A 25,066-nucleotide genomic window follows, 5' to 3' on the forward strand; every position below is an offset into this window, starting at 1 on the left:
AAAGGGCTGAGAAGGCGTCACCGATACAAACAAAATACCTACCTTAATGAAATATTCCGCTGTAAGTTTAAAAACAAAAACGAGGAAGACTCTTATTTGTTTTTTGTTTTGCGTAAAGACGTAAACATTGGACATTAGACTGTGTCAATAACTCGATACCTACACATTTTCTTACATGACAAACATATTACCTACCTAGAATACCTAGATAGATAGGTATATACCTATACGCTGTATGGAGCAGAAACTTGGGCAGTCAAGAAGGATCAAGAGAAGACACTCGAAGTAGCAGAAATGAAAATGCTGAGATGGATGTGTGGACTGTGTGGAGTGACGAGATTAGATAGAATACGGAATAAAGTCATAAGAAGAAAAGTCAGAGTTGTAGAAATATTGCTGTATGGAGCAGAAACTTGGGCAGTCAAGAAGGATCAAGAGAAGACACTGGAAGTAGCAGAAATGAAAATGCTTAGATGGATGTGTGGACTGTGTGGAGTGACGAGATTAGATAGAATACGGAATAAAGTCATAAGAAGAAAAGTCAGAGTTGTAGAAATATCAAAGAAGATGCAAGAAAGGAGACTACAGTGGTTTGGACATGTGGAGAGAGAAGAGAGGAGTGGATCCAGAGCCATGGGAAGACCAAAGAAAACGTGGAGAAATTGTGTCATTGAGGATATGCGAGAGAAGGGTGTGACAGCAGCAGAGGCACAAGACGAGCGACTTGGACTTGGAAGAGACCGACTAAAAACGTCGACCCTGCTTGAGCGGGAAAAGACGGAGTAAAAGATTAATGATGCTAATTTCTTCTCTTCGGTAGGTTCTTAGTACCTACCTATGTCACGGTCACTAGGATCTCCTACTTCGATATTAAGGAGCGCTATAGCGCTCCCGACTAAAAACGTCGACCCTGCTTGAGCGGGAAAAGACGGAGTAAAAGATTAATGATGCTAATTTCTTCTCTTCGGTAGGTTCTTAGTACCTACCTATGTCACGGTCACTAGGATCTCCTACTTCGATATTAAGGAGCGCTATAGCGCTCCGCCCCGCCAAGTCAAAAAAGTTTGACCGTGCTACTAGAAATATTATACGCGACAGGGACAGTAGCCGTTTTCAGGTAGTTGTAGAGTAATTGAGTAATGTAGAGGGACAACTACAAATGACGGAAGAAAACTGATTGCGTGTTTGTGTTGGGGCATGAAAGTAGACCAAGTTGAAAAAAAAAATCATCCAAGTCGGTTAATTAAGACAAGCCGGAGATATTTGAATTTGAAAAACGTCAAATTTTTACACATTTTCTGCTGGTAGAGGGACAACTACAAATGACGGAAGAAAACTGATTGCGTGTTTGTGTTGGGGCATGAAAGTAGACCAAGTTGAAAAAAAAAAATCATCCAAGTCGGTTAATTAAGACAAGCCGGAGATATTTGAATTTGAAAAACGTCAAATTTTTACACATTTTCTGCTGCTGCGGCTCCTTCTGCTTCTTTGACGTTGACCGCTCTACAGTCAAAACTACTGAACCGATTTTGCTGGTTGATGGCTCATTCTTTTTCTCGTGAGTGGCAGATGTGCCTTTTCAAAGTTTCAAGGCTCTCAAAGGGCCCCTTTGGCCTTGAATTTGATAAAAGACTGATTTTCATTTTATCATGTCGGGTTTTAACTGATGGGGTGATAATTTTTAATTTTGGTTAGGTCTTAGGACCAGTGCTACGTGTGTAAGGATTGCAATCCCGCAGGCTTTTGAATTCCGCGGGATCTCCCGCGGGATTTGACCAATCCCGCGTGGGATTTTGCGGGATTATGTCGGGTTTTAACTGATGGGGTGATAGTTTTTAATGTTGGTTAGGCCTTAGGACCAGTGCTACGGGAGTAGGGATTGCAATCCCGCAGGCTTTTGAATCCCGCGGGATCTGCCGCGGGATTTGACCTATCCCGCGTGGGATTTTGCGGGATTCGCAAGTATTACCCGCGGAACGCCGCAGTTCTAACAATGAAAGTATAACATAGGTACTCCATAATGGGTAGAACACCCTACCTAACCCATAATATTACCAGTTTATCAAACGGTAGGTATACAAGGAAATGAAATATATCAACATTATCAACTCTTTCAAGTCTGGGAAATTTCAAATTTATGTAATGGCATTTTTCATTCGGTTATCAACTCTTCCAAGTCTGGGATTTTTCAAATTTATGTAATGGCATTTTTCACTCGGAAATTATCGGAACTTACCATCGGTCGGTCTGTCTGTCCCCATAGAAGGACTTATCCAAACCTGGTCGACCTATATATCAAATTAAAGGTAGATCTTAATAGATCAGTTGCGCTTACTTGGGTGATGTTTCAAAGTAATAGAGCAGGAAAAATGAGGACCAATGGAATTTTTGTTTGTCTTCTACGACTTCTAGATACCGAGATAAATCCTTTTAAAAAATACCGGTAAATCGTGAATTTTGACGTCACGGCATACGCTCCCGTAGGCGATGACGTCATAATTCATAATTCCCGCTTCGTTTGTTTGTGCGCAAGCGTTTCTGCGCATTTTGACGTGAAATCTGACGTCGTCACTTTTTAATTAGAATGGTAATTAAGAATTGAATCTTCGACCTTTTAAAGCTACTTTTTCGGAGTTTTGACCTCAGATTCGGATTTTTCACAACTTTTTTCGTAGGAATCGACCTTTTCTTTTATTGATATTATTTTCCCAATTGCAACTCCTCCATTTGTTGAGAAATTGTAAAGAATAAGTCAAGGTGTTCCCTGAGCATATTAGCAGAACGCTGAAATCTAATTAGAGGGGAGTTTTGCAAATAATTTGTTCGGCAAGGTGTTCCCTGAGCATATTAGCAGAACGCTGAAATCTAATTTGAGGGGAGTTTTGCAAATAATTAGCTCGTACATGAGGAGGTCTAAAGGGAAGAGATACCCGTGCAGAGTATTGAGAAACATTTATGTTGATTGCCTCTAGAAGGTCAGGAGTGTCCAATCCTGAGTTTAAGATTTTATGAAAAGTAATCATGTCGTACATCTCTCTTCTCAAAGATAAAGGAAGTAGGTAGGTTGAGAGTTTCCTCAAGAGATTGATAAGTTTCTCTGGGGGTTTTCATTTTAAATCTTAATGTTCTTAAGGCTTTGTGTTGAATTCGCTAAACCGCTAAAGGCTGGTCTACAATCTCATGCAAAACTCATCCAGCCCAGGACATTCGAGCATAGTCCCCGATAATCAGAAGTAACACACACTGAACCATGAGATTTTAGAATATATACCCAGCATTCAGACTATTTCTAAAATTGTGATTTCTGGAAACGATGGCCGCATTGTCGTTCACACCCATACACGAATATCATACAAACATAACAAATAGGAAAAATAATAACTTTATTACCTACTGCCTACTTGAACAATCCCATACACGAATATCATACAAACATAACAAATGGGAAAAATAATAACTTTATTACCTACTGCCTACATGAACAATTGTTCAGAAACCTTTCCGGCCTGAAAACGGTACCATGTTTTGTGACCTACCCTGTAAGCCAGTCTGCTGTTGAATCAGGTACAAGTGACTGGCAATAAGTTGCTCAGCCCTAACGTCATAGTCCGCAAGAGCAAGAGTGAAAAACCAAACAAAACGAATAAAATGATTTTTTTTCATTTGTTTAAAAAATACAGCTAATAAAAAATTATTATTTGGTTAAAAAAATGGAAATTATTCGTTTTATTTGAGAAAAAAAAATATAAAAAATACGCCTATTATTTTGTTAAAAATGGAAATTATTCGTTTTATTTGCAAAAGCAATACGCCTAAAGAAAGTCGAATTTTTATCACCCTCGAATTTTTGAATTTTTTTTTTTTTTTTGATGAAAAGAAAAGTTTGTTGCTGTTGCTTTACTGAATACCGATAAAGAGATAATATTTCATAATTGAGTTGAAATTTGCTTATTGTTCAGATTCAGAATGAAACACTTCAGTTAGGTACTAGTTGAAATAGAAACACACAGTGAATACAATGGGAAATCAACTGGTTGGTATTGCTCCATCGCAGATATTCCCAGTGGAACATTACTTGTCCGAGCTGACAGATCTACAGTTTGATGTGAAGTAAGTGCTAGGCTACAGTATTATGGTCACAATGCCATTGTTTTGACATTAAAATAGGATTTGTGAAATGCCAAGTGTAAAGTGTTGCTTTCAGGGGTAGGCTACAGACCTACCATCTCACCCATTGTTACTAAGATAGTTATTAGTTAAGTGAGGGTCTATAATTTCATGTTTAAATGTTTATTAACCACTGATCATGCTTTGATATTGTTTAGTCATACTTTTAGACACCTTTATACACACACTTACCTACATTTTCATTCTTGTTTCAGCTTGGGTAGTACTCGATTCCTGAAAGTTGCCCGAGCCAAATCTCAAGAGGGGCTGGTTGTAGTCAAAGTGTTTGCAATCCATGACCCAACTCTACCTCTACTTACCTACAAACAAACCATTGATAACATTAGGTAAGTTTTATTTGTGTACTTACACAAACTTCCATGTTTTAAATAAATGAATGTTGTGAAGTTTAATGATTACACAATCTATTTAATGTATTTCCAGAGAATGCCTGGCCCTGGCCCTCTCCCTTCTTGTTTTATTGTTATTTACTGCCTGCCTACCAGAATTTTGGAAAGTTCAAGAGATCCACCTTCGAGTACTTAATTAGTATTATATTGACACCTTTGCAGGAACAAGCTTGGGGACACTGTCAACTGTCTGGCATTTCAAAAGACCATCCTTAGTGACAAGGCTGGTCAGACAAGGTGAGAAATGAAGAAGTGTTGAGAAGAGTTGGAGAAGAAAGGACCATTCTGAGAACAATAAAGAAGAGAAAAAGAAGCTGGCTGGGGCATATTTTAAGAAGAGACTGTATACAGAGAAGAATCATGGAAGGAAGAATTGAAGGAACGAGATCGAGAGGAAGGAAGAAATTCGGAATGCTGACGGACATATTGAAAGGAAGGACATTTGAAGAAATAAAGGACGAAGCACAAGATCGTGAGAGATGGAGAAGAGGAACCTAAATCAAGAAAACAGTTGAAGTTACGATGTTACCTGTTCTAGAACAGATTTACTAGTATATATATATATTCTATTCTACTTCAGGGTTCGTGCTCTCATCAGTTCCATGATACAGAAGATCCCTGCTAAGCGAGTGAGTGCTGAGAATTCTCTTAATAATGAGAGGGGTCGCCTGTTTCCTGAATACTTCTACACGTTTCTACAATCCTACATGCTCATCTTCTCTACACATGATCCTATTCTGTCTCCAGATGAGAAAATTGAGAGGTAAGACTTACACTTCTTTTGTAGAACAAGTACACAGGTCGCAGGTCGTAACTCTATCGTAAGCGAAGTTTTTTTTCTCTGGGAGGCAGTCCTGAACTGCTAATGTTATTTATACATATTGAGCTTTTTCTGTGTCCCCTATTAGCTGGTGTTTCAACCAGGATTTCGGGATACACTCAGCCTCTTGAGAACAATTGAGTAGCAGCTTGTAAGTGAGTTGCTAGCATTGGCGCCAAATGTAGACAAGCTATGATTCAATGATTGGGCAATCGGTATAATAGTTGATGGAATACTTGTAATATTGTGATACTCACAAGAATTGTAAAAAGGCGCTTGCTTGGTTACAAATAATTTCCATGGACATTGTTTTGCCTCGAATATTTCTCAGATTGAAGAAGGACATTCATAATATCATCAACATTGTCACCACCAAACCTCCTGACAATAATGAACCCAGCGACCCTCAGACTGTGAGTCCAGCAACAGAACCTCAGGATACTAAGCTTATCAGCACAACTGACAATATGGACACCCAACCAGAGATCACCACACTCGATGTAGCTGCACATGGAAATGATTCTAGTGATAAACCAGAAGATGTCACAGGTATGAAATGTATTGGTATAATATTCCTGTTACAAGTAAATCACTCTAATATATTCAATCAGTGCTACAGTGAATTGGAAAACTGCTCTACCAAAGAGCGTCTAAGTAAACACAAAATGTAATAAGACAAAATCCCTTGTGCTGAACATATTTGCCCGATTTTATGAAATTTGGACAAACCCTTCTAGAGTTATAAAGTTATAAAACTCGTCAAATTGAAGCTTGGATTCGGTCGTTTGTTACAGGTCATTCCAAAACATCTCAACCAAACCCTAACGGATCCAACACGAAGAAGGTGACGTTTACAACAAGTTCGCAGACGAAAGAAGATCCTCTCATCCTGATCACTTCCCTCGTAACATCGTGTATACGCGGCCTACACTTTCCCTCCTCCAAACAGTCAGCCCTATCCATACTGGTGGACATTAGTCGGGTGTCCTCATGCGAGACAATACTGGATAGAACCTTACCCTATGTCGTGTATCTTATGAATGATACATCCAGTAGAGTGAGGGCAGACGCCATACACACTCTGACCACGTGTCTACAGGGTGTCACTGAGGTACCGGTCAACAATACGCACGTGTTCCCTGAGTATGTTCTACCCTGTAAGTATTCTATTTGCAAAGTTTAATCTTGGATGAGTCCGTCAATTAGTCTTTTAAGTGTTTATCTTGTATCACATACATATACGTAAGAACCAACCTCAGTGGTGTAGTGGTTAGCGCGGTGGACTTCGGATCTGGAGGTTGGTGGTTCGAGTCCAAGTCAAGCCATTAAATTTAGCGTAGTGCATTAAGCAGGGAACGACATTTGTGACAAGCATTTATGCTTAACACAATTAAAATTCCTTCCTTCATATACGTAAGACTTGCACTGTTTTGCATAAAATAAAAATACAAGAGGGTTCTCGGCCTTGAATTCTAACACTCTAAAGGTAAATGGAGATTTAACATTTTGCTCTGTCAAGTAAGTATATAAATGAATTCATATTAAAAAAAAAGAGTGTTTCACCGCCGTTTTTATTTCTTGGCAATGAAACAACTGCTACATTAGACGCATGTGGTCTGTGTCGTAGCATGCAGAGAAGGGAGAACTTACACCCACCATGGATATCTTTTCTGCTGGGTAACTTGAAATTAACTATAAGGAATTATAATTATTGTGTTATTCATAAATGTTTTCCCCATCTGTGGCATAAGCAATCTTTATTGGAAGTCATACTTGATTTGTTCAATTTTGAACGGGCCATTGTTCTTACCTATTTATTTTTATTTATGAATAAATTTTACACTTTCGAGTATGTATAACAAATGCCACTAGGCATTTGTTTCACAGATGTGTTCTATAATTATTTTCATGTGTTCACAGTTGTGTTCTGGCAGAATTATTCTCAGATGGGTGTTTGGCTCCATTTGATTTCTCTCAGCTTCTTGCTTATCGCAATGATGAATACTCTCCATCTCCTATATTAGACAAATTGGAAGATCCTAGGTATGTAACATAACTCTAGACCTAGACGTTGGAAGATCCTAGGTATGTAACATAACTCTAGACCTAGACATTGGAAGATCCTAGGTATGTAACATAACTCTAGACCTAGACATTGGGGGCCATTGTTCTTACCTATTTATTTTTATTTATGAATTTTACAATCACTTTCGAGTATGTATAACAAATGCCACTAGGCATTTGTTTCACAGATGTGTTCTATAATTATTTTCATGTGTTCACAGTTGTGTTCTTGTGTTATTCATAAATGTTTTCCCCATCTGTGGCATAAGCAATCTTTATTGGAAGTCATAAGTACTTGATTTGTTCAATTTTGAACGGGCCATTGTTCTTACCTATTTATTTTTATTTATGAATTTTACAATCACTTTCGAGTATGTATACACAACCTGGATATTTTTATTCTGATCCCCCAGGTCTTAGCAACATAGTGACAGATGAGTCGGTTATAGTACGCACAGCACTAGCGCAGAACATCGCCACTCTGGCTGAGACGGGTCTCAAGTTCCTCGAGTATACACAACTCCTATGTTCTCTCTCCTCAACCGCTACGCCGGCAACAGCGCAGCCTAAACATTCCTATGAGAACGAGTTGGCAACGTTGCATGAGATGATTCAGAGTATCGTGTCGGTGTTGCTAACCGATAGTCAGAGTGTGGTTAAGCAAACTCTCATAGAGAATGATGCCATTACCAAGCTGTGTCTATTCTTTGGCAAACAGAAGACCAATGACTATCTGTTCTCACATATGATCACATTCCTCAATGATAAGCAAAACGCTCAACTCCGTGCTTCCTTCTTCGATAATATTGTGGGTGAGTAGTTGATTTGCTGCGACTTCATAGTTACATTTATTTATTTACTAGCTGTTGTGCCCGTGCTTCGCCACGGTTTAGAATATTTTATTAAGAAAAAAATTCTCCGTCAGTAGGAAACGGTCGCGCTGCGCGCTCCCAGGGCTTCGCGGATTGTGCATGAGGTCGCGCTTCGCGCTCCCTTGGCTTCGCCCCTGAATACTAATATCGTCCCTGAGTCTTGTCTCGAAGAAATGAAAACTCAAAACTGAAAGCGAGAGAAAATATTAAACGTAGGAAAAGTTTTGCTGGCCTTAAAGTGTGTTTCCCGGGTATTTCTTATGTGGAGACTAAAAAACGTCAATATCTCGGGAACGGTTGGGAATTTTAAAGGTCTGATAATTTTTTTGGGTAGATACGACAATTTTACTGGGGGTCTTCGTTTACACTTTTTCGATATCTATCATAGTTTTCTCTAAACAATTCGGACAGACAGACATACATACATACATAAATGACCCGTCCATATTTCTCTTTTATATATTAGATTTAATACATCAAATGGGTTCTTGCCCTTTACTAACTATATTACAATAATTCCCTATCTAGACCTAGCAAACTTATACGAAAAAAAAGAACTCAACAATACACGTTCTTGTACAACTAACCCGTCAACTAATGTCAACAAATCAGTTGAGCATGCCGATGCATCGCCAAGGAATGAAGGAATTATAGGCGGTTGGAAAAAAAGATCTTAATAGATCAGTTGCGCTTACTTGGGTGATGTTTCAAAGTAATAGAGCAGGAAAAATGAGGACCAATGGAATTTTTGTTTGTCTTCTACGACTTCTAGATACCGAGATAAATCCTTTTAAAAAATACCGGTAAATCGTGAATTTTGACGTCACGGCATACGCTCCCGTAGGCGATGACGTCATAATTCATAATTCCCGCTTCGTTTGTTTGTGCGCAAGCGTTTCTGCGCATTTTGACGTGAAATCTGACGTCGTCACTTTTTAATTAGAATGGTAATTAAGAATTGAATCTTCGACCTTTTAAAGCTACTTTTTCGGAGTTTTGACCTCAGATTCGGATTTTTCACAACTTTTTTCGTAGGAATCGACCTTTTCTTTTATTGATATTATTTTCCCAATTGCAACTCCTCCATTTGTTGAGAAATTGTAAAGAATAAGTCAAGGTGTTCCCTGAGCATATTAGCAGAACGCTGAAATCTAATTAGAGGGGAGTTTTGCAAATAATTTGTTCGTACATGAGGAGGTCTAAAGGGAAGAGATACCCGTGCAGACTCACATACTTCATACTTGCCTGAACTATGATACAAGTAGCACTGGCCGACAACTGATAGGAGGAAATGGGGGACATGGGATATTCATATACAGCTCTGGAGCAGCAATTTCAAATGAACCCAGCTACATAATTATAGCCTGTATTGTCTTTTTGTACACTTACCCTTTTCACTATCTCACTACTTCACTCCGTTTTTTCCACTGTATCAAAGTCAAAACCGTTGGAGAGTTGTTATAAACTTACAAAGTGAGATAATTATTTTGGTTTGGATTTCAGGCGTTGCTGCTTACATTGGGATTCACTCCTCCTCTATGATTACTCCTCTCCTATTACAAGGCATAGTAGATGAAGAAGAGTTTATTGTTCGGAAAGCACTTAATGCACTCACTGCACTCACCCAGCTGCACTTACTAGACAAGAGTTGCCTCTATGAGTTACTCAGTGCGACTTGCGCTCTACTCTTACACCCCAATCTATGGATACGACATAGCATGGTGAGTTATAATTATCTTACACTTACTAGACAAGAGTTGTCACTATGAGTTATGTACTCAGTGAGACTTGCTGTCTACTCTTACACCCCAATCTATGGATACGACGTAGCATGGTGAGTTATAATGGAGCAGTTGCAAATGGGTAAAAATTATAAATAAATAGTCGATTCCTATGTCAAAACTTCGAAAAAATAACTGTAAAAGGTCGAAAATTCATTTTTTATTTTCCGTTCTAACGAAAGAGTTCAAATATGTGTGACGTCAGACTTTACGCAGTTGCTTTTTTCGTCCGTTAGGTAGCGCCACTATGCAAGGGCCCAGCGGAGGAGCAGAAAGAACTGTGCAGAAACGTATGCACACAAACACATTAATGCGTTACCTGCGAGGGAGCTTTGCTCGGGACATTTGATTTGACGTCATCGCCTACGGGAGCGTATGCCGTGACGTCAAAGTTCACGATTTACCGTGCAGAAACGTATGCACACAAACACATTAATGCGTTGCCTGCGAGGGAGCTTTGCTCGGGACATTTGATTTGACGTCATCGCCTACGGGAGCGTTTGCTGGCCTTAAAGTGTGTTTCCCGGGTATTTCTTATGTGGAGACTAAAAAACGTCAATATCTCGGGAACGGTTGGAAATTTTAAAGGTCTGATAATTTTTTTGGGTAGATACGACAATTTTACTGGGGGTCTTCGTTTACACTTTTTCGATATCCCATGATGTATGCTTCTGTTACACTTTTCAATCTGCTTGATTTCAGCCATTCAAAAGTCTTGCTAATATCTACGGTGTTCTTTCTCTCGAGTAGTCCTTTAATGTATTGACCATGCAGTCTTTTGGATTTCCAATTGTTCATCAGTCTTGCTTTCTGTTGTTCTTTTATTTCATTCTTATAGGCTTTTATTCTCTTTTTTAGTTCTCCTCTGTTGTTGTCTCCTTCACTACTAGTTGTGTACTCTCTTTCGATTTTTTCAGCCTTTTTTATGATATTTTTGCTTGTGTTGTCTTGGTTATCTTTTAAGAATTTAATAAGGTAGTCGTTTTCCTTCTCTTTGATGTACTTTGCCAGTCCTAATATAGCTACTTCGTGTACTTGCTCTATCATTCTAAGTCCTCTCCCTCCATCTTTTCTGGGTATGTATATCCTGTCCACGTCTGCTCTAGGGTGTAGACTCTGATTTATTGTTAGTATTTTCCTTGTGTTTTCTATCTAGTTTCTTAATCTCTTCTCTAGTCCACTCAATTATTCCAAATCCATACTCCACCACTGGTATTGCTAATGAGTTTACAGCTTCGATCTTGTGTTTTGCATTTAACTCTGTTTTCATGATCCCTCTAACTCTCCTATAGTATTCCTTCCTTATTGTGTCTTTCATTCTCTTGTGTTCTATGTTACCTTCTTCAAATATACCCAGGTATTTGTACACTTCTCCCGTTTTGAGTTCTCTGATGTTTGGTGCTTGTTCATCGGGGATGTTGGCTCTTTCTTTAATTTTTCCTTTCACTATGTTCACTTTCGCGCATTTGTCGTATCTGAACTTCATTCCAATGTGGTCACTGAAAGTCTTCATCTTTCCTATGAGGGTGTTTAGGTTATTTTCGTTGTTTGCATATAATTTTAAGTCGTCCATGAATAGGAGGTTTGTCTCGCTGGAGGACGTAAAACTGAGACAAAGCCAGCCCTGTGAAGCCACAGACAATAACACTGGCTCTTTTGAGGGTACCTGAATGGGACTATGGTCAAGTCCGTCTCAGGAAGTTGGGTACAACGACATAATTATGTACCTGAATATCCCTCATCAGACCCCTACGATTTAGGGGCCCTGAGGCCTGAGCTAGCTCTCTGGCCTTGATGACATCTCTTGGTATCCTCTTAGTGGAATAGTATATGAACTCACAGCTTTTCTCTAGAATAAACCTGAGTATGCGGACTCTTTAGAGGTGCTGCAGGTGAATTTTACAGAAACTGGGGAGGTTGAAATATACCAGTGAGGGTACTTCTAGGTTCCATCAAGGCTGGGGGATAGCAGCTCGGGCAGGGGAAAAATACTGGTCACAATAGATCTACAGAGGTCGCAGTGTTAATTGCATACTCTCTTGGGAGAGGAGCAACCAGTCCCATAATAAATAAATAAATAAATAAGCCAGCCGTTCCGAGAACGAACATTATCCCATCAGGATAAAATCCGCCCCGAGAATAGAATAGAATGCCGCCACTGGTCGCTACTCGATTAAAGTAGCTACTCAATTGTCCTCCCGAGGCTGAGTGCACCCCGAACTCCAAGCACAGAGCTGAAAAAACCTCGGCCCCGCCAGGAATCGAACCCGGGCCTCCTGCGTGCAAGCCTAGTGTGATACCCACTCGTCCACGGAGGTTGCTTCCCTGACTGCAAAGCATATTCCATGATGTTTACACAGAAACCTATGTATTAAAACATCTCCCTTAACATGAGATAAACTGATAACAGCATAAAAATTTGAAATAAAAACAGGAAAATAAATGCACCAAGAACTTTCCCACAGTTTACTATAATAATTTTCTCTTCTAGGTTCTACAGTGGATCCTATAGCTCAGGTGACTACTCTGATTAACGAGTTGAATGTAGAGGAGAGCATGCAGAATGTAACTGTGTCACTTATTGCCAATGTATTCCGCAAGTTGGTATCTGAAGGTAAATTGATTTCTTTCGTTGTAAATGTAAAGTAATTAGCTCTTCTTACTTCTTACAGCTTAAATTAGACCCCTTGAAAGCAACTTCACACTTGAATATTGGCATTTTGCAAATATTGTGACTCATATTAACACAGTCAATTTTTTCTTCTCTACTATTAGGTACATCGAGTATAAAGTGTGAACTTCTTTCTTTTTTTGTACAGGGACCTATCCAAAAAAAAATTAAAACCCTAATTTGTGATCATAATTAGATATTTATTATTAATAAAGGTTTATTTCATTTTCCAAGAATTAATAATAAAAACCAAATGAGTGTTTCACCGCCGTTTTTATTTCTTGGCAATGAAACAACTGCTACATTAGACGCATGTGGTCTGTGTCGTAGCATGCCCATCCCGTAGTATGCCTCTCATCAGATGGGCGAGAAGAGACACAATACGTCCCATTTCACAACCTGGATATTACACAAAGGAAAAATGTCACACAAAGTAATGAAATAATCTGGTCAGGACTAACTTGGTTTTTTACTTTCCTTATCCTCTAGGAAAGTAATGTATTTCAATTTGTTCTCTCTTCTCTAGGTCTCGTTTCTATCGAGTCTATCCTCGTGTAAGCATCTGAACCCAGTCGACATTCAGTGCAAAATTCTCCCCCTCATCAAACCCTATATCAAGTATTCCATCATTCAACTGGACAAGCCAGTCATTCTGCTCAATGCGCTCAAGCCCCCTCTACCACGACATATATACGCCACAGCTATCAAGTACATTTCATATGATCTCTTCCTCTATTCTCTACTACAACGCTACCAGGCTAGAGTTACGCCCAAACCAGGTAACATAACAATCATTGTATCCATGTCGCGGGAAAAATAACCCGTATTTTATTATCTGCCTCTGTGGCACTTTCGCCAAGGCGATTATGAATTTTCAACTTTAATACCCTGACTGCCAAAGCAAATCTCAATCTCAAATTCTTTGTGGTAAAGCAGAGCTTTTTCACAACTTTTGTCGTTATCACAACATTACTAAGTGCCTCCTTTGCAATCAATTTCCATATTTCAATAATCTTTTTACAATGGTAATGCCGCCACTTTGTCTCGCTGGAGGATGTAAAACTGAGACAAAACCAGCCCTGTCAAGCCACAGACAATAACATTGGCTCTTTTGAGGGTACCTGAAAGGGACTATGGTCAAGTCCGTCTCAGGAAGTAGGGTATAACGACATAATTATGTACCTGAATATCCCTCATCAGACCCCAGAGCGAGCTCTCTGGCCTAGATGGCACCTCTTGGTATCCTCTCAATGGAATAATATATGGACTCACAGCTTTCTCTGGAATAAACCTGACTGTGCGGACTTTATAGAGCTGCTGCAGGTGAATTTTAGAGAAACTGAAGAGGTTGAAATATACCAGTGAGGGTGCCTCTAGGTTCCATCAAGGCCCCCGGAGAGCAGACTCTAAATCCCTCAAGACCTGTACAATCCTTTGTGTAAGTACATATGAATCTGATGGTATGGGATCTAATGCAGGAGAAATACACATCACTGGTGTACAGTCCCACAGTGTTGTGTTGACAGATACTGTACAATCCTTTGTGTAAGTACATATGAATCTGATAGTATGGTATCTAATGCAGGAGAAATACACATCACTGGAGTACAGTCCCACAGTGTTGTGTTGACAGATACTGTACAATCCTTTGTGTAAGTACATATGAATCTGATGGTATGGGATCTAATGCAGGAGAAATACACATCACTGGTGTACAGTCCCACAGTGTTGTGTTGACAGATACTGTACAATCCTTTGTGTAAGTACATATGAATCTGATGGTATGGGATCTAATGCAGGAGAAATACACATCACTGGTGTACAGTCCCACAGTGTTGTGTTGACAGATACTGTACAATCCTTTGTGTAAGTACATATGAATCTGATGGTATGGGATCTAATGCAGGAGAAATACACATCACTGGTGTACAGTCCCACAGTGTTGTGTTGACAGATACTGTACAATCCTTTGTGTAAGTACATATGAATCTGATAGTATGGTATCTAATGCAGGAGAAATACACATCACTGGAGTACAGTCCCACAGTGTTGTGTTGACAGATACTGTACAATCCTTTGTGTAAGTACATATGAATCTGATGGTATGGGATCTAATGCAGGAGAAATACACATCACTGGTGTACAGTCCCACAGTGTTGTGTTGACAGATACTGTACAATCCTTTGTGTAAGTACATATGAATCTGATGGTATGGGATCTAATGCAGGAGAAATACACATCACTGGTGTACAGTCCCACAGTGTTGTGTTGACAGATACTGTACAATCCTTTGTGTAAGTACATATGAATCTGATGGTATGGGATCTAATGCAGGAGAAATACACATCACTGGTGTACAGTCCCACAGTGTTGTGTTGACAGATACTGTACAATCCTTTGTGTAAGTACATATGAATCTGATAGTATGGTATCTAATGCAGGAGAAATACACATCACTGGAGTACAGTCCCACAGTGTTGTGTTGACAGATACTGTACAATCCTTTGTGTAAGTACATATGAATCTGATGGTATGGGATCTAATGCAGGAGAAATACACATCACTGGTGTACAGTCCCACAGTGTTGTGTTGACAGATACTGTACAATCCTTTGTGTAAGTACATATGAATCTGATGGTATGGGATCTAATGCAGGAGAAATACACATCACTGGTGTACAGTCCCACAGTGTTGTGTTGACAGATACTGTACAATCCTTTGTGTAAGTACATATGAATCTGATGGTATGGGATCTAATGCAGGAGAAATACACATCACTGGTGTACAGTCCCACAGTGTTGTGTTGACAGATACTGTACAATCCTTTGTGTAAGTACATATGAATCTGATAGTATGGTATCTAATGCAGGAGAAATACACATCACTGGAGTACAGTCCCACAGTGTTGTGTTTACAGATACTGTACAATCCTTTGTGTAAGTACATATGAATCTGATAGTATGGTATCTAATGCAGGAGAAATACACATCACTGGAGTACAGTCCCACAGTGTTGTGTTTACAGATACTGTACAATCCTTTGTGTAAGTACATATGAATCTGATAGTATGGTATCTAATGCAGAAGAAATACACATCACTGGAGTACAATCCCACAGTGTTGTGTTGACAGATACTGTACAATCCTTTGTGTAAGTACATATGAATCTGATTGTATGGGATCTAATGCAGGAGAAATACACATCACTGGAGTACAATCCCACAGTGTTGTCTTGACAGATACTGTACAATCCTTTGTGTAAGTACATATGAATCTGATGGTATGGGATCTAATGCAGGAGTAATACACATCACTGGAGTACAATCCCACAGTGTTGTCTTGACAGATACTGTACAATCCTTTGTGTAAGTACATATGAATAGCAAAATCTGTGATACTAGGCCGAGATGTTATCGGGATCAGATAAGGTTCTTGGTTTGATTCCCAATGAATAAACATAGAAAAGAAAAGTATAGAAATGTTCAAGAAACAACTTATACTACGAGACATTTACATTTCAAATTACCGATTATTAATAACAATTATGGAAGTTCTATGCTGCTGCTACCTCCAGCCGAAGGTGAGTATTCAATAGTCTCTCAGCCTCGCCTAGTCAGGATGGAGGTCATAGTAGTAGTAGGGGGGTCGGCATTGTTCCCAGTCACCCCAGATTTTGAAGAATGGCTATTTCCATCCGAAAGATTATCAGAACCAGAACACACCCTACACTTGAAAGTAGGGGCTGCAGCATTATATTCCTCAGTGGTAGAGATACCAGCACATTTGCAATGAACATACAACTTACAGATTACGCATAGGATGCGGTTTTGGCGTCCATAGAACGTCAGCTTACATATTGGACATAGAGGACCATCCTGACCCAAGACCATCTTGAGGAATTAACTTTGGCAGGTCACATCACTCTAATAGATTAACACTAGGTATCACCAAATGATAAGCAAAAAGTTTGTGTACACACAGTATACAGATATTGAGGAAAAAATGAAATAAAATAAATGTTTGAAAATAAATTATTTATTAATTTTAAAATAATTTACGAGATCGATCGTAAATCGATCGATGAAGTGTCTCTTCAATTACCTCGAGAAAAAAAAAAAAAAAAAAAAAAAAAAAAAATGAAACCGGCCCAAATTTTAAAAACCGGGAAAGTAAGTATAAAATATCAATACAATGCTATGTAGTGATACGAGTACTAGTGAATTAAGTACTAGTAATGGAGACCCTAATGCTAATAGTGTTCAAGTAAGTATAAAATATCAATACAATGCTATGTAGTGATACGAGTACTAGTGAATTAAGTACTAGTAATGGAGACCCTAATGCTAATAGTGTTCAAGTAAGTATAAAATATCAATACAATGCTATGTAGTGATACGAGTACTAGTGAATTAAGTACTAGTAATGGAGACCCTAATGCTAATAGTGTTCAAGTAAGTATAAAATATCAATACAATGCTATGTAGTGATACGAGTACTAGTGAATTAAGTACTAGTAATGGAGACCCTAATGCTAATAGTGTTCAAGTAAGTATAAAATATCAATACAATGCTATGTAGTGATACGAGTACTAGTGAATTAAGTACTAGTAATGGAGACCCTAATGCTAATAGTGTTCAAGTAAGTATAAAATATCAATACAATGCTATGTAGTGATACGAGTACTAGTGAATTAAGTACTAGTAATGGAGACCCTAATGCTAATAGTGTTCAAGTAAGTATAAAATATCAATACAATGCTATGTAGTGATACGAGTACTAGTGAATTAAGTACTAGTAATGGAGACCCTAATGCTAATAGTGTTCAAGTAAGTATAAAATATCAATACAATGCTATGTAGTGATACGAGTACTAGTGAATTAAGTACTAGTAATGGAGACCCTAATGCTAATAGTGTTCAAGTAAGTATAAAATATCAATACAATGCTATGTAGTGATACGAGTACTAGTGAATTAAGTACTAGTAATGGAGACCCTAATGCTAATAGTGTTCAAGTAAGTATAAAATATCAATACAATGCTATGTAGTGATACGAGTACTAGTGAATTAAGTACTAGTAATGGAGACCCTAATGCTAATAGTGTTCAAGTAAGTATAAAATATCAATACAATGCTATGTAGTGATACGAGTACTAGTGAATTAAGTACTAGTAATGGAGACCCTAATGCTAATAGTGTTCAAGTAAGTATAAAATATCAATACAATGCTATGTAGTGATACGAGTACTAGTGAATTAAGTACTAGTAATGGAGACCCTAATGCTAATAGTGTTCAAGTAAGTATAAAATATTGTTGCGCGTTTGGGGGTTCGCAAAAGGATAACTAAAAAGGTTAGAATTGTTTCGGCAAAGAAAAGTAACACTTTATTTAAATTACTGAATAAACACAATTACAAAGTTCAATGTCTAATTACTAAAAAGTCACTTATCAGGTACAAAATCGCTTACTAAATCACGGGACTAAACGCACACAAATCGCTTTCGAAACAATCACACATCTAAATCGCACAAAGAACTACCGCAAGACTGACTTATCGCTTACTATCGCACAAACAGACTATCGCAGGACTGACGCACACACTAATCGCTTACACAAGACTGACTTAATTATTTCAAAGCTACTCATTTTATAGGTCTCACCTAGGCTTGGGGAAGCATCCAGAACGCTCTCAAAGATCTGAGTAGTGTGTAGAAAAGTCCCAGTGACCTACTTAGTAATGTCTAGAAAATTCTTAACCAATCAGAGTTCACCAAAACGGGGAATAACAGGGGTTACCAAAATAGGAACTCAAGGGGTTCTTAAACCTAAACTAACTATGCTAACTACCTATCTACTTCAATATCAATACAATGACGTCAAAACTCCGAAAAAAGTAACTTTAAAAGGTTGAGAATTCAATTTTTATTTGCCGTTCTAATGAAAAAGTTCAAAGAGTCGTGACGTCAAAGTTTACGAAATGGTCAAAAACGTGCCTGCGAGTTGCCTGCGAGGGAGCTTGCTCGGAACAGTTGATGTGACGTCATCGTGTACGAGAGCGTATGCCGTGACGTCAAAGTTCAAGATTTACCGGTATTTTTTAACTCGATTTATCTCGGGATCTAGAAGTCGTAGAAGAAAAATTCCGTTGTTCCTCATTTTTCCTGCTCTTTGACACCTCACCCAAATTAGCGCAACTGTTCTATTGGTAACTAGTGAATGAACTGTTGTATTGTGTATTGTTCTCAGGAAAGGTCCTACATTCAATATCACTACGCTCCCTGCAAGCTAGAGTTGAGGAAGTTGATCAGTCGACATCAGGAACTGCACTCTGCTCATGCTAAAGGTATTTCATTTACACATTTCGGATTTTTAGTTTTACTCCCCTTCACTTTCAACTTTTTTCCTCAAGAATCCTGCTGCACCCTATAATTTAAACCTGTTTTAGGTATAGTGTCCACTTCCCTCAAAGTTACCTCTTCATGGACATAATGTATTATTATTGTTATTTCAGGTCGCTCGGATTCAACTGGAGTTGAACCTTCCTCTCTCTCCCCCTCTCCATCTCCCTTCCCCCCACCCAAGTGGCGTCTATGTTCTATCCTCGTCGCTCATCTGCATGAACACAGGACTGGAGTGACAAGGATGACCAATATTCCCGCCTCCTCTTTGATAGCCTCAGCTTCCTGGGACTCCACTATCAAACTATGGGACCTAGCCAAACTAGAAGGTAACTATGGGACCTAGCCACACTAGAAGGTAACTATGGGACCTAGCCAAACTAGAAGGTAACTATGGGACCTAGCCAAACTAGAAGGTAACTATGGGACCTAGCCAAACTAGAAGGTAACTATGGGACCTAGCCAAACTAGAAGGTAACTATGGGACCTAGCCAAACTAGAAGGTAACTATGGGACCTAGCCAAACTAGAAGGTAACTATGGGACCTAGCCAAACTAGAAGGTAACTATGGGACCTAGCCAAACTAGAAGGTAACTATGGGACCTAGCCAAACTAGAAGGTAACTATGGGACCTAGCCAAACTAGAAGGTAACTATGGGACCTAGCCAAACTAGAAGGTAACTATGGGACCTAGCCAAACTAGAAGGTAACTATGGGACCTAGCCAAACTAGAAGGTAACTATGGGACCTAGCCAAACTAGAAGGTAACTATGGGACCTAGCCAAACTAGAAGGTAACTATGGGACCTAGCCAAACTAGAAGGTAACTATGGGACCTAGCCAAACTAGAAGGTAACTATGGGACCTAGCCAAACTAGAAGGTAACTATGGGACCTAGCCAAACTAGAAGGTAACTATGGGACCTAGCCAAACTAGAAGGTAACTATGGGACCTAGCCAAACTAGAAGGTAACTATGGGACCTAGCCAAACTAGAAGGTAACTATGGGACCTAGCCAAACTAGAAGGTAACTATGGGACCTAGCCAAACTAGAAGGTAACTATGGGACCTAGCCAAACTAGAAGGTAACTATGGGACCTAGCCAAACTAGAAGGTAACTATGGGACCTAGCCAAACTAGAAGGTAACTATGGGACCTAGCCAAACTAGAAGGTAACTATGGGACCTAGCCAAACTAGAAGGTAACTATGGGACCTAGCCAAACTAGAAGGTAACTATGGGACCTAGCCAAACTAGAAGGTAACTATGGGACCTAGCCAAACTAGAAGGTAACTATGGGACCTAGCCAAACTAGAAGGTAACTATGGGACCTAGCCAAACTAGAAGGTAACTATGGGACCTAGCCAAACTAGAAGGTAACTATGGGACCTAGCCAAACTAGAAGGTAACTATGGGACCTAGTCAAACTAGAAGGTAACTATCAAACTATGGGACCTAGCCAAACTAGAAGGTAACTATGGGACCTAGTCAAACTAGAAGGTAACTATCAAACTATGGGACCTAGCCACTCTAGAAGGTAACTATCATGGGACCTAGCCAAACTAGAAGGTAACTATCAAACTATGGGACCTAGCCAAACTAGAAGGTAACTATGGGACCTAGCCAAACTAGAAGGTAACTATGGGACCTAGCCAAACTAGAAGGTAACTATGGGACCTAGCCAAACTAGAAGGTAACTATTAACTATAAGACCTTGCCAAACTAAAAGGTAACTATGGGATATAGCTAAACTAGGTACTAAAAAAATAACTTCTTTCTGAAAAATGGAGTAGTTGTGCTTACTTGGGTGATGTTTCAAAGTCATAGAGCAGGAAAAATGAGGACCAACGGAATTTTTCTTTTTCTTCTACGACTTTTCCCGAGATAAATTGATTTAAAAAAATGCCGGTAAATCGTGAACTTTGACGTCACGGCATACGCTCCCGTAGGCGATGACGTCACATCAAACGTCCCGAGCAAAGCTCCCTCGCAGGCAACGCATTAATGTGTTTGTGCGCTTACGTTTCTGCGCAGGTCTTTCTGCTCCTCCGTGAGCGCGCTTGCATAGTGACGCTACCGAACGGACGAAAAAAACAACTGCGTAAAGTCTGACGTCACACATATTTGAACTCTTTCATTAGAACGGAAAATAAAAATTGAATTTTTAGAACTTTTACAGTTATTTTTTCGGTGTTTTGATCTCAGATTTGGATTTTTTCCCAACTTTTTACATAGGAATCGACCATTTATTTATAATTTTTACCCATTTACAACTGCTCCATTGTCGAGAATTCTTGGTGAAATTTGACTGAAAAAGGTATTGGTGGCCCAATTGACCGAAATGTTTTCGATTTTTTTCTTTCTTTCTTTTATGTTCTGAAAATATTTTATGTAGGTAAATGTAAAATCCTCTGCTTACCACCTATGACATCTGACATATTTTTCTTTTCCCCAACTTGACTCTCGCTTTTCAAATTTTCCCCAGGAAAAAACGTGGCCAATCGTTCCAAATGCAGTTTGAACACCCAGGCAGGTGTTATCAATGCTATGACAGTATGTGATCAGAACAGAAGTCTAGCTGTGTCCAATGCTCAGTCCAGTAGCCGAGGTCAAATATCAATAGTGCGTATAGACCAGAGCAAGATGAATATAATCACCAGTAGAAACTTAACCGAGTGTCCGAGTGATCTAGGCAGGTAAGATACATGTTAACTATACTGGAGAATCCCATGACACGAGGCTTGCACTCTGATGATCCCGGGTTTGATTCCCGGCGGTGTATGCTTGAAATAAGATCTGCCGAAGTGCAAAGTTTGGAATGACGAGTTTCTTTGTAGAATAGAGCTCAGACCTTCCTTACTCCATGTTGTGAAAGTTCTAGTTATCTGTGCAGGCAAGATACCTACTAAAATAAATTTTTTGTTCTGTTTTCTAATCTATTTAGGTTTGACAATAATGTAGTGGTGTATTCATGTCTAACAGGACAAATCTGTGGCTGGGATTTACGTATGAGTAGTAACAATGGTATTGCATGGAAGTTTGATAACGATCTGAAGAAAGGTGAGCTTAAGCTAAGGGTCAATGTAACGGGCGGTGACTTACCAAGTCGGAGATTGAAATTTTAAATCAGTTGATCATCTTACTAGAACTTAATATCCGACTCAATCCGAAATATGTTAGTCTTTACAATAGATTAGTTGCGCTTACTTGGGTGATGTTTCAAAGTCATAGAGCAGGAAAAGTGAGGACCAACGGAATTTTTCTTTTTCTTCTACGACTTCTAGTCTTGATTAAAGTTTGTCTGGTTTGATTTCAGGAATGGATTTCTACTGGCTGGGGGCACGGATCAGCCGGTAAATCATAAACTTTGACGTCACGGCATTCGCTCCCGTAGGCGATGACGTCATAATTCATGACTACCGCTTCGTTTGTTTGTGCATAAACTTTGACGTCACGGCATTCGCTCCCGTAGGCGATGACGTCATAATTCATGACTACCGCTTCGTTTGTTTGTGCGCAAGTGTTTCTGCGCATTTTGACGTGAAATCTGACGTCACAACTCTTCGAACATTATAACGGCAATTAAAAATTAAATTGCCAGCACCGATAGCTCGGTCGTTAGAGCATGGCTTATACCTGTTCTTACGTCGCGGCGACCGGTCGCCGCGGTTCGACTCCCGCCCAGGGCGGGTTTTTCCCTGATGGGGAAACATTCGTTCCTGGATCGGCTGGCTTTCCTCTTTCCTGTCTTTCTTCTCTCTTCGCTCTCCGGGACGAAGGACCTAAAAAAAATGAGTTAAAGTCCCTCTATCAATCCTCACAAAAAAAAAAAATGACCTTTTAAAGTTACTTTTTCCGAGACTTTCGTCTTTTTGAAATATTAAGTTGTATAAAAATAAATGATATGAAACAACCCTTGAATTAAATTTTGTTTAGGCACAGCCCAAGTTTGATAGCGATGTCTGAAATGTTTGAATTCATATGATTTCACTTACTGTTGATGTTGTGTGTATAGGTGCTATATTTGCAATGCATGTGGATGGTAGACAATATCAGCTCGTAGCGGGAACTAGCCTAGGCTCATTCACTTGCTGGGATATCAGGTTTCGACTGCCAGTATCTTCCTTCTCTCATCCTCACAGTAAGTATGTACTCTGCACAGAAACTGTACCTTTTACATGGTCAGGACAAATGGCGAAATCGCATGGGGATTTTGGGTAATTTGTTTGTTTGCAAGGATTTAAAGTAGCTTTTAACATTTAAAGTAGCCATCCACGCACAACGCTGCTTATCTTGAGTGATAGTAGTGTATGGTCTCTGGTCAGATAAGTAATTATGATTCTGTTGTATTTCAGATCTCCGTGTACGTCGTATCATAGGTCACCCGTCGGCTTCTTCCTGCATCATAACCTCCATGCAAGGCAACAATGAAGTCAGCGTGTGGAACCTAGAGTCCGGGGTTCGACTCTCAACATTCTGGTCTGCACCGAGTCCGCCTCTCTCAGCCTCGCCTAGTCAGGGTGGAGGTCATAGTGTATGTGGTCTCTATGCTGCTGCTACCTCCAGCCGAAGGTGAGTATTCAATAGTCTCTCAGCCTCGCCTAGTCAGAGTGGAGGTCATAGTGTATGTGGTCTCTATGCTGCTGCTACCTCCAGCCGAAGGTGAGTATTCAATAGTCTCTCAGCCTCGCCTAGTCACTCAGGAATGGATTTCTACTGGCTGGGGGTACAGATCAGAGGGTTCAGTATTGGGGTCTTGATTAAAGGTTTGATTTCAGGAATGGATTTCTACTGGCTGGGGGCACAGATCAGAGGGTTCGATATTGGGGTCTGGATAATCCCAATGAAAGTTACCTTGCCATCCCGTCGGGCTTCGAATACAATAGTCCACCCACCCTCACTTACGAGTAAGTTCATGTAAATTACACATTTAATATTGTGTCATTAATTAATGTTTTATACATATTTATGATATGATGTGGTTAGTGATTATTGTGGGATTATGTATTCATTCAGTTAGATTTCGTACAAGTTCTTAACAATACCGATTGTTGCATTCCTCTGATTGGGATTGGAATTGCCTTAGCAATTGCACTCCTGGAAATTTTACATTATTTATGTTATAACAATAAATGAATACTCCTTAATCATCTTCCCAGGTATAATCTGATAGATGGTATCAAGACAGCACAGGAGATTTCCATACGCTCCGAGGTTCGAACCCCAGTACCTCCTACTAGGAGTACCACCAATGAGGATTCACCACGTGCTGGACCTGAGCCTGTGGTACCTGGACACTTTGATATGGTAACTGACCTAACACTCGGCCAGGCATCCCAGTGTCTAATGGTGACTGCATCTAATGATGGTGTTATCAAGGTGTGGAAGTGAAGCAACGTCGAGTCTGGTGCGTGTCTGGATGAGTGACTACTTGCAGAATCAGGAAAAAAATCAAGCGTTCAGAATAACACTTCAATACCTACTCAGCATTACCCAAAGGCAAGGGAGAGAGCAAAATCTGTGATACTAGGCCGAGATGTTATCGGGATCAGATAAGGTTCTTGGTTTGATTCCCAATGAATAAACATGACCTAATTTTTATCACGAACAATAAAGGTTAAGCTCCAACAGTTTAAATAAAAAGTCTTGATTAAGAGATAAATATTTATATACATTGTTTTTATTATTACACTAGCTGAATTCCGTCGCTTCGCTCCGGAATCCCGCTAGTTCATCCCGAGGCATGGCCAAACTTGTGGAAAAAGCATGGCCGAACTTGTAGTTATCAAACTAAAAACATAAACGAAACTCAATATTAGGCGAGCGAGGAAAAGTTTTCTCTCCCTCAGTCTCTGCACTCTGTGTATTTCTTATGGTGATTTTAGC

General features: G+C 39.5%; 2 protein-coding genes and 1 long non-coding RNA gene across 3 annotated transcripts; all 3 read left to right on the forward strand.

Moving 5' to 3' along the window:
- The first annotated feature begins 294 nt into the window (after nt 1–294).
- On the forward strand, nt 295–786 carry LOC103508792. Its single transcript, XM_008473365.1, has one exon. It carries the CDS (start codon nt 295–297, stop codon nt 784–786), a length of 492 nt encoding a protein of 163 aa, XP_008471587.1.
- A 3,069-nt stretch (nt 787–3,855) lies between these two features.
- LOC103508794 (phosphoinositide 3-kinase regulatory subunit 4-like) lies at nt 3,856–24,848 on the forward strand. Its single transcript, XM_026823291.1, has 18 exons — nt 3,856–4,110; nt 4,383–4,514; nt 4,740–4,814; nt 5,140–5,340; nt 5,729–5,946; nt 6,192–6,554; nt 7,875–8,273; nt 9,837–10,054; nt 13,312–13,592; nt 18,000–18,081; nt 19,032–19,128; nt 19,297–19,512; nt 21,666–21,876; nt 22,125–22,240; nt 23,196–23,321; nt 23,536–23,752; nt 23,959–24,087; nt 24,340–24,848. The coding sequence occupies exons 1-18, from the start codon at nt 4,019–4,021 to the stop codon at nt 24,569–24,571; spliced, it is 3,405 nt and encodes a 1,134-aa protein (XP_026679092.1). The 5' UTR covers nt 3,856–4,018; the 3' UTR covers nt 24,572–24,848.
- LOC113467235 lies at nt 7,030–7,441 on the forward strand. Its single transcript, XR_003391386.1, has 2 exons — nt 7,030–7,074; nt 7,318–7,441. It is a non-coding gene; the product is annotated as an uncharacterized LOC113467235 (long non-coding RNA).
- Nucleotides 24,849–25,066: the final 218 nt, after the last annotated feature.

The sequence above is a fragment of the Diaphorina citri genome, unplaced genomic scaffold (genome assembly GCF_000475195.1).
Source record: "Diaphorina citri unplaced genomic scaffold, Diaci psyllid genome assembly version 1.1 scaffold434, whole genome shotgun sequence".
NCBI classification, from domain to species: Eukaryota; Metazoa; Arthropoda; class Insecta; order Hemiptera; family Psyllidae; genus Diaphorina; species Diaphorina citri.

What these genes read in the sequence shown, in the direction of transcription:
- LOC103508794 (XM_026823291.1), top strand. Translation starts at nt 4,019, where the DNA reads ATGGGAAATCAACTGGTTGGTATTGCTCCATCGCAGATATTCCCAGTG. An exon ending in CTAATGCTAATAGTGTTCAA is followed by an intron (nt 18,082 to 19,031) that starts GTAAGTATAAAA and finishes TATTGTTCTCAG; the next exon opens with GAAAGGTCCTACATTCAATA. An exon ending in TTCCTTCTCTCATCCTCACA is followed by an intron (nt 23,322 to 23,535) that starts GTAAGTATGTAC and finishes GTTGTATTTCAG; the next exon opens with ATCTCCGTGTACGTCGTATC.
- LOC103508792 (XM_008473365.1), top strand. Translation starts at nt 295, where the DNA reads ATGAAAATGCTGAGATGGATGTGTGGACTGTGTGGAGTGACGAGATTA.